Source organism: Balaenoptera acutorostrata, chromosome 11, assembly GCF_949987535.1.
Source record: "Balaenoptera acutorostrata chromosome 11, mBalAcu1.1, whole genome shotgun sequence".
Classification (NCBI taxonomy): Eukaryota; Metazoa; Chordata; class Mammalia; order Artiodactyla; family Balaenopteridae; genus Balaenoptera; species Balaenoptera acutorostrata.
Genome location: NC_080074.1, coordinates 3,647,583 through 3,661,328, shown reverse-complemented (window position 1 = coordinate 3,661,328; position 13,746 = coordinate 3,647,583). Strand labels below are relative to the sequence as shown.

Genomic DNA, 13,746 nt, shown 5'->3' with positions numbered 1-13,746 from the left:
GCTCACCCTTAAATCCACTGAAGGCCAGGCATCCAGATACTGGGTTTACTCATCGCTTCTGGGAAATGCAAGATGGGATCGCGCCCCTTGTTGGATGTTCCCCCGATACCTTCTTCTGTGTCCCCACAGGGGCCCTGTGTCCTTCCCTCCAACCAGGGAGCTCATCCTGCCTGCTCCAGTTGGCAGTTCCTGCTTCTCGTCTCATAAATGGGGACTTGGGGCCTTCCTCATTTCACTCAAGACTCTTAAAACTATTCCTGTTCTCAAGAAAATGACTTGCCTAATAATTATCCATGTTTAGACATTTATGTCCACTGTTAAGAAATTAATGTGATTTTAATGCCAAGCTTTGGTGCATGTGTTATTGGCCAGACTGAAAAACCATCTGCATTTGTAGTGCCTTTCCTCTCCTGCTTTTTTCAAACCGTGGTTCAAATCCTACCTGAAATCAATTTAGTGAACAGCAGCAGCAGTTTTAAAACAAGAAAAATAATAGGTACATGGCACGTTTCAAGGATAAGAGCTGTTTTGAGAACCGTTCTTTCTTACACTCGTGTGTGTATAGGCTGGTGTGTACACTGGGCCACCCTGTAAAATGGAACTGTGGGTGGAAGTAGAAAAAGCTAAGAGTCACTGATTTACAGAGTGCCTGTGTTTTGCACATGTGGGCTGTAGCCGCTGGCATCAAACCAAATCTCACAGTCCCCTGAGCCCTGTGGCACTCCTGGCCTTGGCACTGTGCAATGACCGCCAGTTCCCTGCTCTCCTGGCCCCGTCAGTCACTGGACCTCCAGCCAGCTCTGCTTTGTCTAGGTGTCCCATCTGGGCCTCTTCCTTTGCTTTCATTTACACGCTCTTCCCTTCCCACACTCTTCTGTTAGGCCCAGAAAATATTTCCAGGTTCTATCACCCCAAATCAGCCCCCTGCCACCCTGTGCCAGGCCCCCATCCCCACCCACACCCTCAGGCTCGCTTGTTCCTTCAGGAACAGCTGCATCTCCAGTCCGATGGCCCCAATGCACCTCACACACTGAGGCTGACCTGGCAGGCTCCTTCATCCTCAGGAAACATGCCACGAGACACAATCATCAAGTCCTCCGCCCTCTTTCTCATCCCCCACGTCCATTCCACCAGCAAGGGCTGTAGATTTACCTCCAAATACGCATCTCTCTGTTGCCACCATTTCCTTCCCAGACTGTAAGTGGCTCTTTACAGGAAACTGCCCTCAGCAGGAAGCCCCTTTTCCTGTCCCTTTAGCAAAGCTATATTGTAACTAACTTTTAAACCAGGCACCCCCATGCTCTACTCATCTCTGGCCCAAGCACACCTCTCAAATTTTTTTTTTTTAAATTTTTGGCTGTGTTGGTTCTTCGTTGCCGTGCGTGGGCTTTCTCTAGTTGCGGTGAGGGGGCCACTCTTTCGTTGCAGTGCACGTGCTTCTCATTGTGGTGGCTTCTCTTGTTGCGGAGCACAGGCTCTAGGCACATGGGCTCAGTAGTTGTGGCGCACGAGCTTAGTTGCTCTGCGGCATGTGGGATATTCCCAGACCAGGGCTTGAACCCGTGTCCCCTGCACTGGCAGGCAATTTGGACTCTTAACCACTGCGCTATCACGGAAGGCCCTCAAATCTTTTCTTAATCACACAATACCTTGCCTAGCTTACCAGTTCTTTCCGTAAATCAAAGAAGTAGAAATGAAGAATAAGTAATTAACATGACCAGATCTCTTCCTCAGCTTCCCTTTCAGTAATCTCCTGAATAAACCGTGTGACCAAACTGTGTGAACAAGATAACATCCAGAGGAAGATGATGACTCTAACCGCTCCCCACCTCCCCCCACCCCCCACTTCTCAATGATTAACTGAGATTACTTCTCTGTTTCCCTTTGAAAACTCTCATGGCCGAGCAGAATCTTTGGAGGTGGTTTCTTGGGGACGCTGAGTCCCCCATCTCCCCAGACTGCCCGCATTCTGATTAAAGGCAGCTTTCCTGTCTACCATTTGTGAGTACTGATACTGTAAGCGGAGAGCAGCGGGTCCCCCTATTCCATAACAAGACGGCTGCTGTCACGGCCTCCCAACCAGGCTCTCAGCTCAGATCCGCAGCGCAGCCACGAACATCTTCCTAGGAACGGAACTGTGATCGTGTCGCCCCTGCTCCCGCCTGGTCTGGCCCCACACCCCGTCCCCAGGCCCAGGGCCTTCGTACAGGTCCGGGCCCTCCGCCTGCTAGTCTTCTCTTCTTGCTTAGTTAAGGTAAGGCCTGCGCCCGCTTCCGGAAGAACCCAGCTCGACATCACGCCCTCGGGGCGACCTCACATCCTTCTTTCGTTTACCAGCCTGTTCACAGGGCGCCCGCCTAAGCCACACACGACACACACACACACACACTAACGCAACAAACTCCGAGCGTCTCGCGCAACTGCGCGCGCCAAGAGGGAAGCTGACGGCCTGGCTGGCAGGGGGCGTGGGCGGAGAGCCGGACTCGCGAACTGAAGCCGGGGAGCGGCGGGCCAGGCGGAACTCAGGACGCCGAGAACATGCTTCCCGCCGGGCCTCTTCTGCGGGAGCGCCGCCGAGGGGGCGGGACTTCCGGCGCGACGTGGAATCGGCGGCGGCGGCGGCGAGGAAAGGTGGCCGCGCGCGATGCAGGGGGCGCGGCACGTTGTGTGCGCCGTGTCGGGCGGGGTGGACAGCGCTGTGGCCGCGCTGCTGCTGAGGCGGAGAGGTGAGGTGGCCGAGGGCCCAGACCGCCCCTGAGCGGCCCCTTCTCGGAGAGTCCCCCCCGGTCGTGCGGCGCCCCGGCCCCTCACCCTGTGCCTGGGGGTCGGAGAGCGCGCGACCGCAGCCCCGACTGCTGGGGAGCAGTCGGGCCCCCCGTTACCGACGCAGTGAAGTGGGGGGTGTCTCCGACTTCCTGGGGCCGCGTTTCTCCCTGGCTCCGAGGCCCTGCGCCCGGGGCGATGGCGGCGGCGTCCGCACTTAGCCTGGGGAGCCCTGACCTCTGCGGGCACAGCAGCCTCCGTGGTGGTGCTTGTCCTTACGACGCACGACATGGCCGTCAGGCAACGTGTGCGACGAGTACCGACGGGCGGTCTGCTTATTAAATCGCGTCTGTGGTCTTGGTTCCGTGGATGACAAACTTGCGCAAAAGCGCTTGTGTTTCTTCAGGCGACTAACGGGTGCCCCGGGTCGGGAGCTGAGATGAACTGCCCGTCTGACTTCTCCGTCTGTGTGGCCCTCTCTCACTGTCAGGCCTCGTACCCCTAGTGACACTTGTGGACCCTCTGCTGTGAGCCGCCTTTCGTGCTTAGGCACTTTCAATGCAGAGTGAGTGCAAGGTTCCTGACCTGGGACGAGTGATTTAAGCGCTCCCTGTCTGTGAAGTGGAGAGAACACCTACCTCCCAGGGTTACTGGAAGTATTAGGTAACATAATTCATACGGAGACTTAACCCCAGTGCCCAGCACATATTAGGCACTCAGAAAACAGTAGTGGTTATTAGTTCATATTATGAGTAACTGTAGCTGTTATGAAAGGTGCAATAAAAAGAGTTAAATAGCTGTCTAGGCAAACTGTAGGCATATATAATTGCCAGAAAGGGGGAATCAAAGAATCACAGAGGTGGTAGTGTTTGAGCTGAGACTTGTCGAACCCAGGTTTATGTGTTCAACGCAAAATGAGGCTAAACAAACCGAAAGTTCGAGTTTGGAGCAGAGGAAGGCTTTTTAGTTGAGGAGGTGCCAACCTGGAAGATGGGAGACCTAGACTCCTCAAATCCATGGTTGCAAGACTTGAAGGAGGAGTAGGATTTCACTAAGCAAAGATCCGGGAGGAGGAAAGTACTTCTGGCAGAGTCAGCATTAGGAGCCGGCTCTGGCCAGAGGGAGGTGGAAGTGAGAGCGTGAGGTGGCGTTTGGGGGCGGGGGCGGTTCCGAGGAGCTCCGGTTCTTTATGTCTCAGCGCGGAGAGAATTCAGAGAGAATTCAGCGAGAGGCAAAGTGATAGATAAGGGATGTATTAGAATAGGACGCTTGTGAGGCTTACAGGCAGGTGGGCGAGAGGGTGCTGTGCCCTGAGAACTTAGTGGGTTACAGTTTTAAAATCAGAGGAGAAGTGGGGAGGGGGAAAAGACCACCTTCTTCCTCATTCTTGAGCAGACGTCAGTCTTCCATCTTCAGCTCGTCCACATTGGGTGGGGGAGTTTTCTTGTCCCTCCATGGTCAAGCCAGGACTGTCATGGCACAATGAGAATGAACAAAAAGGCAGTAACGTATCCTAAAAATGGTAAATCTTCTCAGTTTTCAGTATAATGTCACCCTTTCCTTATATTTTTGTTTTGAGTACACAGAGTAGCGTGTCCTAGGAATCATTAACTTACTGAGCTCACTGGGCAGGACGTGGGTCTCATGCCAGCATTGTTTTATTGTTTGGGGGCATGTCTCATGCTTCTGTTGCATGGTTTTGTTGCCAAGCAAGCCTGCTTGGTTTTATGGTTAAGCAAACCTGCTTTCTTGAGTGATCATTAACGTACAGGGGTCTCCCATACTTTCTTCTTTAATTACAATCCCCTAGTGGGACTAACTATTTAATTACCTACTTTGTCCCTTTACTCTGTCCCTATCAGAAGGAGAGGGGGGTGGAGAGGTAGGTTGAGCCCTGGTTATGCAATATGTTCTATTAGGGGCTTTCGACTGTGTTGGGTAGCAGTGCAGAGCCCTTGAAGGGTTCTGACAGGGCTGTGACATGTTTGGGGAGATGTGGCAGGTGGCCCTGGAGAGACTAGATATGTTATTTTACTACTTCAGGAAGGTAAGCTCTCCTTCCCAGAATCCAGACTGTACAGCTTCGTATTCCAGCTTCCTTGGGTTTTGCTGCTCCGTGGGAGAAGCTGATGGACGTAGCAAAGAAAAAGCCTGGTCCTCTCCACTCGGCATCGGGGTTTTTCCCAGTCTTGTTGGACGTGCGTGTTCTGTCACGTGCCTCCTGGAAAGTTAAGGACTGGCAAGGTGCTATGGTCCCCTCCTGGAGTGCCAGAGCCTGTGCCCGTGTAAGTGGGTCACATCTCCAGGAGAAAGATGAGCAGGCAGATCAGGCTGTAGAAGAGGGGATTTTTAAAGCTCTGGATGTGGAGTTGTGTATTTGTTCTGGTTAAGCTCTTGTTCTCTGCTGGGCACTGCTGGGCGCTGGGGACACGTGGGTGTATGAGACACAGCTCCATGTTTTAGTGAGCTACAGGGAGCGTGGACGGGAGCTACTGGCACCTAGTGTGGTGTGCACTATAAGAGAAGCAGAGGAGGGAGGGCCTATGACCTGCTGGGATGGGGGGGTGGTCTTGCTAATGTGACCTTTTAGTGTTTGGTGAAGCTGTGTCACTGGATCTTTGTTCTTTGGAGTACTGTATTAAACCTTTTACAGTCAAATGCCCTGTCTTTCATTACATTGAGCCTATCCAAAAGAAACAGATTTCTCATATGTGGTAGACACCTATGTAGTCCTAAAGTTGGTCTTTCCAATATTTGGTTGGGTACTTTGTAAGCGACAGAAAAGGGAGAAAACGGTCTCAAAATATACAGATAGTACAGCCCTTACAATAAAGTAGCCAAAATTTTAAATGTCTGTACGTCTGATGACTTAGAATCTAATTCTTAGTTGGTAATTGGAAATAACTTTTGAAATGAGTTTACTTTTCTGATAACTGAATGGTGGATTTTATTTGTTTCGAAAAATTGTGCTGAATTTCTGCTCTTCTTTCATTCAGTCACACATTGGCTGCGCCTCTCTATGTGCTTGGCATTGTGTGTGGGAGCACGAAGATGAAAAAATGGCGTCTTGTTCACACCTTGGGGACGCAGGCAATCAGTACAGCCCCACAGCGTGTTGTGATGATGGAGGCCTTTACAAAGTGCAGGGGGAGGGTCAGGGTGGGAGCATCAGTCGGAGAGTCAGGAACAGTTTGCACTAAGATGTCGTCAGAGCACAGAAGGCCACGTGGCAAAGGGGGGGACTGCCAGGCACCAGTGCACAGAGGCCCAGGAGAGCTCAGGAGTCACTGCTTTTTCCACCCAAGGTTGATTTCATATACTCTCTTTAATTTGTCCTTCACCCCTCCCCCAGGTTACCAGGTGACAGGGGTGTTTATGAAGAACTGGGACTCACTGGATGAGCATGGAGTTTGCACGGCTGACAAAGACTGCGAAGATGCTTACAGAGTTTGCCAAATCCTAGACATCCCCTTCCATCAAGTGTCCTACGTGAAGGAGTATTGGAATGATGTGTTCAGGTGGGTGCAGTTCCCGACGCAGAAGGCTTCCTAAGGGCAGGACTGCCGTAGTCAGCCGGGCCAATGGGGTGCAGCCAGCACTTTTTGTTTTGCCAGTGGTGCTGAAGATTGTGTGTGGGAGGCCTCAGCCGCCCTCAGGGAGTCTGTGTTAGAGGCCAGGCTTGCATCCCAGAGCACCCCCTAGCTCTTATTCCTGTTACTGTGCTACCTGCCAGAAGTCTCTTTAATGTCTCTGCTAAATTAGTATAAGGGAGCTAAGGCTGAGGTCTCCCATGGAAGGCTGGCTGTGACTGGTCCCTGAGGACAAATCTACTGGGCAGTAGATGTCAGGCTGAAGAATCAGCTGGGGTGCTGCTTAAACAGATACCTGGACCTGGGTCTGGGATGGGGCCCTGGAACCTGCACTTGAGCAGGCGCTTCAGGTGATTCTGATGGAGGGTGTCCTTTGGGTCTTATTTTGGGAAACGGTGCGATGGGACCTGGTGCCTGGTGAGTGTAGGTTCAGATGGAAAGTACAGCTGTCTTTAAACATATTTGATGAAAATATTGAAAATGGCTCTATACTGAAGCTCTTCTGTTTTGCAGAAAATTATAGTTTTGGTAAGACAGGGAGAAACTCTAAATTAAGCAAGTAATTTAGCTGATTTATTTTTCCATAGAGTGTCTCACACTTAGAAATGAAAAGTCTTTTCCTTTTATTCCAGTGATTTTTTAAATGAATATGAAAAAGGAAGAACTCCCAATCCTGACATAGTCTGCAACAAGCATATCAAATTCAGTTGTTTTTTTAATTATGCTGTGGATAATCTTGGTAAGTAATTTGGATTATCTTCATTTGTCTTTTTAAAAATCATAAGATTTCCGGGAGCTGAGGTTGGTTTCAACATGTATCTGTTTGATATTGGTGGTGACTTTTCTGGATCTGAGGATGTAAAGCTTAAATTTGAAGAGATCAACCCAGCCTTGGACAAGTATTTTCCATTAGACTCCAAAGTGAGAATCATAGCTGAGCCAGGCGGATACTATGTTAAATCAGCTTTCAAGCTCACAGTTAATATCATTGCAAAAAAAACTCACAATAGAGGAACAGACAGGCTCTGATGATGAAGATGAGTTGAGTGAACAGACTTTTATGTATTACGTGAATGATGGAGTATATGGATCTTTCACCGTGCACACATGAAGCCCCTTCTGCAGAAGAGCCCCAAACCAGATGGGAAGTATTATCCATCCAGCATCTGGAGACCAACCTATGATGACCTCGATCACATTGTTGAGTGCCGTAACTTGCCCGAGGTGCATGTGGGAGATTGGATGTTCTTTGAAAAACATGGGTGCTCACACTGTCGCTGCTGCTTCCACTTTCAGTGGATTCCAGAGGCTGACCATCTACTGTGTGATGTCAGGGCCCACATGGCAACTGATGCAGCAAATCCAGAACCACAACTTCCTACACAAATTAGAGGAGCAGGATGTTGGCACTGTGCCTGTGTCGTGTGCTTGGGAGAGTAGAATGAAGGTCACCCAGCAGCCTGTGCTGCAACTTGTATCGATGTGTAGACACCATTCTCGTAGCTGCTAACTGTGAGTTTAGCTTGAATTCAGGGTTTGGGGGGACCATTTAACTTAGTTTCTGCGAGGTTTGAGATTTCTGTGTGAGTAGGCTTGGCACAGATGCGGCAATGTGGAAGCCCGGGAGATGGGGTCACACTTAACCTGTGTTCCTATGGAAACTATTGGAATATTTGTTCTAGATGGATTTTTATTCACTTCTCAAACATGCTACTAAAGAGTGCCCCTCGACTGCTGAGCAAATGTTTGTAGCTTGTGCAGTGGCAGAATGGACCAGAAGCTTAGTGTTGTGACCTGTTTAAAATAATAATAAAATATCTTGAAATTGAAAAAGGAGAATATCATAAGATTTTCAGAGAAAGCTAGAAGTCAAAACCTTGTAAGCAGTTTCATCTTGCAGAAGGAAAGGAAGCAGTGAAAACAATAGTATTTTGTATTTCACTGGATAAGAAAGAACTCTCTGGTGATGCACAAATGATAGGATCCCCGGGAGAAGAGAGTGCGTCTTTGTCACGGACCGCACAGCTGTAAGGACCAGCACAGTGGATTTCCGGAGAACTAACCTCAGAAAACCCTGAGGAAAGAAGTGTTGGATCACTGGCGAGAGTTGAAAGGTGAGGCCCCTAGACCCTGCCTGCAGGTTCGGCTTTGCTCAAAGCAGCTCTAGTTCCAGATGTGGTTATATTTAGCGGAAGTTTCAGGAGCCCTAATTCAGAGCTTAAGAAACTCGGCATTTAGTTTCTTATTAGTCATCCTTTTTGCTGGTCCTACTGAGACCTTTTCTCTTGCTTTAAAAGCAGGATTCTGCTTTGTCTCGTGTTCTGAAAGCCCGTTTCTGCTCAAGGTCCTGCTGCCACTGACAGCTTTCCCGCAGATTTTGTCTGTTCCCAGCGTTCTGCCTTCTCATTCCCGTCTGCCTGGTGGGACATCCCCATTCCTGTTTGTTGAACCCCCTGCTGCTGACCTGCTTACTTAGGCTCCTCGTGGTATCTGTTGCTGTGCTCTTGTGAATTCAGGTTCTTTTTCTTGTCCCCTGCTGTCAGGGCCACCATAATGAGCTTCTGGAGTTCTGGATGCTGGTTTATCACGTTGTTCTGGCCCATTGCAGCTCACCCTGCCACATCTGGCCATGTGCCAAGGCATGCTGTGTGCCAGTGGCCCAGTGGGGTCACAGGACCACTGGCCACTCTGTCCTGTCAGCACTTTGTAATGACTTAAAAGGGGACAGAGTCAGCTTGCCAACCCAATGTGCAAGTGACCTGCCACTGAGATGACAATGATGAAAAGTCGGTTCATGGAGTTAGGTTATTTTTTACTAAAAACGCCCATGAGAACTACAAATTGAAGTCCTAACAAATTTGAATGCTGGGCTAACACCAATAACATGAAATTGAGTAGAGATAAATGCAAAGTTTGCTACCTAGGCTCAGTAATTAAATCTCCTGGTACAGGATTGGGAGTCGATCTAAGACCTCGAGGGGCCTCGAGCTGACTGTGAGCCTGCAGTCTGACATCAAAGCCAGTGCAGCCCAAGTTTGCCTTGTGGTCAGGACATCCGAGGAAGGGGGAGGGGTCCGCTGGGGTCCACACTGGGCGGCCTACGTCTAGTGGCTGCATTTAGTTCCAGTTTACTCGGGAAAAAGAGTGACAGGCTCATGGAGCGTGAGTTGGTTTTGATTTTGAGAGTGTGGGAAATACTCCATCTGATGATACTTTGGGGCCATCATAGCAGCACGCAAGCGTGTGACTCAGGATCACATTCTAGCGTGGGACCCCAGAGGGCAGAGCTGGGGTGCGCAGGAGAAAGGTTTCACTCCAGGGAGGCACAAACAGCCCTTCACGGGGAATGATGCTTGCCTTTGTAGAGCTTGAAGCTCCTTGTCACCTTAGCTTTTCAGGGAGCCCCTAGGTGGCCATCTGTTAGGGATGCTTTGGAAGAATTTCTGCAATAAATGTTTCTGAGTCTGAATTTACTGTGTGAACAGTACAGCACAGAATAAAAATACTCGAAACCTAGACTTCTGAAATCTTAGGGCTTCTCACAAAGAATCCTATATTTTTGCAGTGTAACTGGTGGTTCTTTAAGGAAATAAAGGTTTTTTTTTTCCTCTGTTAGAAAATCAATCAAGATTTAATAATGTGTTCCTAAATGTGCTTTTTCAAGTAGTTAATATTGCAGCAGTTAATTCTTACTGTGTCTTTTGTTTTACACTGAGCTACTTTGGTTGGTTAAGTACTGAATCAGTTTTGCTGCACCTTCCTGGAAAAAGTCTCTTGCAATACGAAATGTCTGAAATTTTCACACAGTGCAAAGGTTATGGATTAATATGTGCCTTGGTAGGTTCTTTCACTTTTTTGCATTATGTGGAAAGAAGAAATTGACTATGCTGGATGGTCCTTCACTGTTATAAAAATAATATGTATTTATTAAAGAAAATTTAAAACTCAGAAGAGTAAAAAAGATAAGGGAAAGTGTCACCTATAATTTCATCTCCCAGAATCAAAGGAAAAGACTTTCTGATATTTGTCTTCATTTTTTTTTGTACATTAAAAAAAGTAGAGTCATAAACTTTTTTTCCTACTGAACAATACCATAAGCATTTTCCCATTAAAAATTCTGTGTAAGTGGCACTGTTATTATGGCAATGGCACTTTAATTTACTTCATATTCTCCTGGTGTTGAATGTTTTGGTTGTTTTCAGTTTTTCCTTAGTATAAGAAACACTGAAATTAGCTTTTTGTACTTAAATCTTTGTGTGCATATCTGAATTTTTCCTTAAGCTAGAATGAATGGATAGATACTAACTTTAGAAACACTCTTAGAGATACAGTGAAATCTTGTAGCAAGATTATATCAATTTAGAGACTTAAAGGCTGCTTATTTAATGGAATTTCAAGTGTGCCTCTATTCCCTGGGATCTGGGTGTTTGGGAGTGGGGCAGGTAATCTGCACAGACTGCCTGGTGTGAGACCTGGCGTCTGACTGCTGCTTGGTGCACCCTGGGCTCAGACTGGCCAAGGCCAGCAAGTGCAAGTCTAAAATTTGATCCTCGGGACTTCCCTGGTGGTCCAGTGGTTAAGACTTGTGCTTCCACTGCAGGGGGTGCGGGTTCAATCCTGGGTCAGGGAACTAAGAGCCCACATGCTGTGTGGCACGACCAAAAATATTTTTTAGATAAAAATTAAAAAAATAAGGGTGGGGCTAATGGCGGACTCCAGGAGGGCTCACACCAAGGAGTACTTCCCAGAACTTCTGCTGCCAGTGTCCTTGTCCTCGTGGTGAGCCACAGCTGCCCCCCGCCTCTGAAGGAGACCCTCCAACACTAGCAGACTGAGCTCTGCCCACCAGAGCAACACCCAGCTCTATCCACTACCAGTCCCTCCCATCAGGAAGCTTGCACAAGCCTCTGGGATAGCCTCATCCACCAGAGGGCAGACAGCAGAAGCAAGAAGGACTACAATCCTGCAGCCTGTGGAACAAAAACCACATTCACAGAAAGACAAAATGAAAAGGCAGAGGACTATGTACCAGATGAAGGAACAAGATAAAACCCGAGAAAAACAAATAAATGAAGTAGAGATAGGCAACCTTCCAGAAAAAGAATTCAGAACAATGATAGTGAAGGTGACCCAGGACCTTGGGAAAAAAATGGAGGCAAAGATCGAGAAGATGCAAGAAATGTTTAACAAAGACCTAGAAGAATTAAAGAACAAACAAACAGAGATGAATAATACAATAACTGAAATGAAAAATACACTAGAAGGAATCATTAGCAGAATAACTGAGGCAGAAGAACGGAAAAGTGACCTGGAAGACAGAATGGTGGAATTCACTGCCGTGGAACAGAATAAAGAAAAAAGAATGAAAAGAAATGAAGACAGCCTAAGAGACCTCTGGGACAACATTAAACACACCAACATTTGCCTTATAGGGGTCCCAGAAGGAGAAGAGAGAGAGAAAGGACCTGAGAAAATATTTGAAGAGATTATAGTCGAAAACTTCCCTAACATGGGAAAGGAAATAGCCATCCAAGTCCAGGAAGCACAAAGAGTCCCAGGCAGGATAAACCCCAGGAGAAACACGCCGAGATACATAGTAATCAAACTGACAAAAATTAAAGGCAAAGAAAAATTATTAAAAGCAACAAGGGAAAAACGACAAATAACATACAAGGGAACTCCCATAAGGTTAACAGCTGATTTCTCGGCAGAAACTCTACCAGCCAGAAGGGAGTTGCATGATATATTTAAAGTGATGAAGGAGAAGAACCTACGACCAAGATTACTCTACCCAGCAAGGATCTCATTCAGATTCAACAGATAAATCAAAAGCTTTACAGACAAGCAAAAGCTAAGAGAATTCAGCACCACCAAACCAGCTCTACAACAAATGCTAAAGGAACGTCTCTAAGTGGGAAACACAAGAGAAGAAAAGGACCTACAAAAACAAACCCATAACAACTAAAAAAATGGTAATAGGAACATATATATCGATAATTACCTTAAATGTGAATGGATTAAATGCTCCAGCCAAAAGACACAGGCTCACTGAATGGATACAGAAACAAGACATATATATGCTGTCTGCAAGAGACCCACTTCAGACCTAGGGACACATACAGACTGAAAGTGAGGGGATGGAAAAAGATATTCCATGCAAATGGGAATCAAAAGAAAGCTGGAGTAGCAATACTCATATCAGATAAAGTAGACTTAAAAATAAAGAATGTTACAAGAGACAAGGAAGGACACTACATAATGATCAAGGGATCAATCCAAGAAGAAGATATAGCAATTACAAATATATATGCACCCAACATAGGAGCACCTCAGTACATAAGGCAAATGCTAACAGCTATAAAAGAGGAAATCAACAGGAACACAATAATAGTGGGGGACTTTAACACCTCACTGACAGCAATGGACAGATCATCCAGACAGGAAATTAATAAGGAAACACAAGCTTTAAATGACACAATAGACCAGATAGATTTAATGGATATTTATAGGACATTCCATCCAAAAACAGCAGATTACACTTTCTTCTCAAGTGCACACGAAACATTCTGCAGGATAGATCACATCTTGGGTCACAAATCAAGCCTCAGTAAATTTAAAAAAATTGAAATCATATCAAGCATCTTTTCTGACCATAATGCTATGAGATTAGAAATAAATTACAGGAAAAAACGTAAAAAACACAAACACATGGAGGCTAAGCAATACGTTACTAAATAACCAAGAGATCACTGAAGAAATCAAAGAGGAAATCAAAAAATACCTAGAGACAAATGACAAGGAAAACACAACGATCCAAAACCTATGAGATGCAGCAAAAGCAGTTCTAAGAGAGAAGTTTATAGCAATACAGTCCTACCTCAAGAAACAAGAAAAAGCTCAAATAAACAATCTAACCTTACACCTAAAGCAGCTAGAGAAAGAAGAACAAACAAAACCCCAAGTCAGTAGAAGGAAGGAAGGAAATAAAGATCAGAGCTGGAATAAATGAAATACAAACAAAGAAAACAATAGCAAAGATCAATAAAACTAAAAGCTTGTTCTTTGAGAAGATAAACAAAATTGATAAACCTTTAGCCAGACTCATCAAGAAAAAGAGGGAGAGGACGCAAACCAATCAAATTAGAAATGAAAAAGGAGAAGTTACAACGGACACCGTGGAAATACAAAGCATCCTAAGAGACTACTACCAGCAACTCTATGCCAATAAAATGGACAATCTGGAAGAAATGGACAAATTCTTAGAAAGGTATAACCTTCCAAGACTGAACCAGGAGGAAATAGAAAATATGAACAGACCAATCACAAGTAATGAAATTGAAACTGTGATTAAAAATCTTCCAACAAACAAAAGTCCAGAACCAGATGGCTTCAC

General features: G+C 46.6%; 1 protein-coding gene and 1 pseudogene across 7 annotated transcripts in view; both read left to right on the top strand.

Moving 5' to 3' along the window:
* Positions 1-2,585: 2,585 nt before the first annotated feature.
* Positions 2,586-13,746, top strand: part of TRMU (tRNA mitochondrial 2-thiouridylase) — a 27,196-nt gene continuing 16,035 nt past the window's right edge. For 5 of the 7 annotated variants that reach the window (XM_057555967.1, XM_007189212.2, XM_057555966.1 and 2 more), the window contains exons 1-3: positions 2,586-2,726; positions 6,116-6,281; positions 6,986-7,092. In XM_057555967.1, coding sequence (XP_057411950.1) covers positions 2,645-2,726; positions 6,116-6,281; positions 6,986-7,092 — 355 coding nt within the window. In that variant the 5' untranslated portion in view covers positions 2,586-2,644. Of the gene's footprint in view, positions 2,727-6,115; positions 6,282-6,985; positions 7,093-8,327; positions 8,468-13,746 lie in introns of those variants that run through there. The other 2 variants (XM_007189214.2, XM_057555968.1) reach the window with 2 other exon arrangements.
* On the top strand, positions 7,116-7,877 carry LOC130709179 (ornithine decarboxylase-like; annotated as a pseudogene).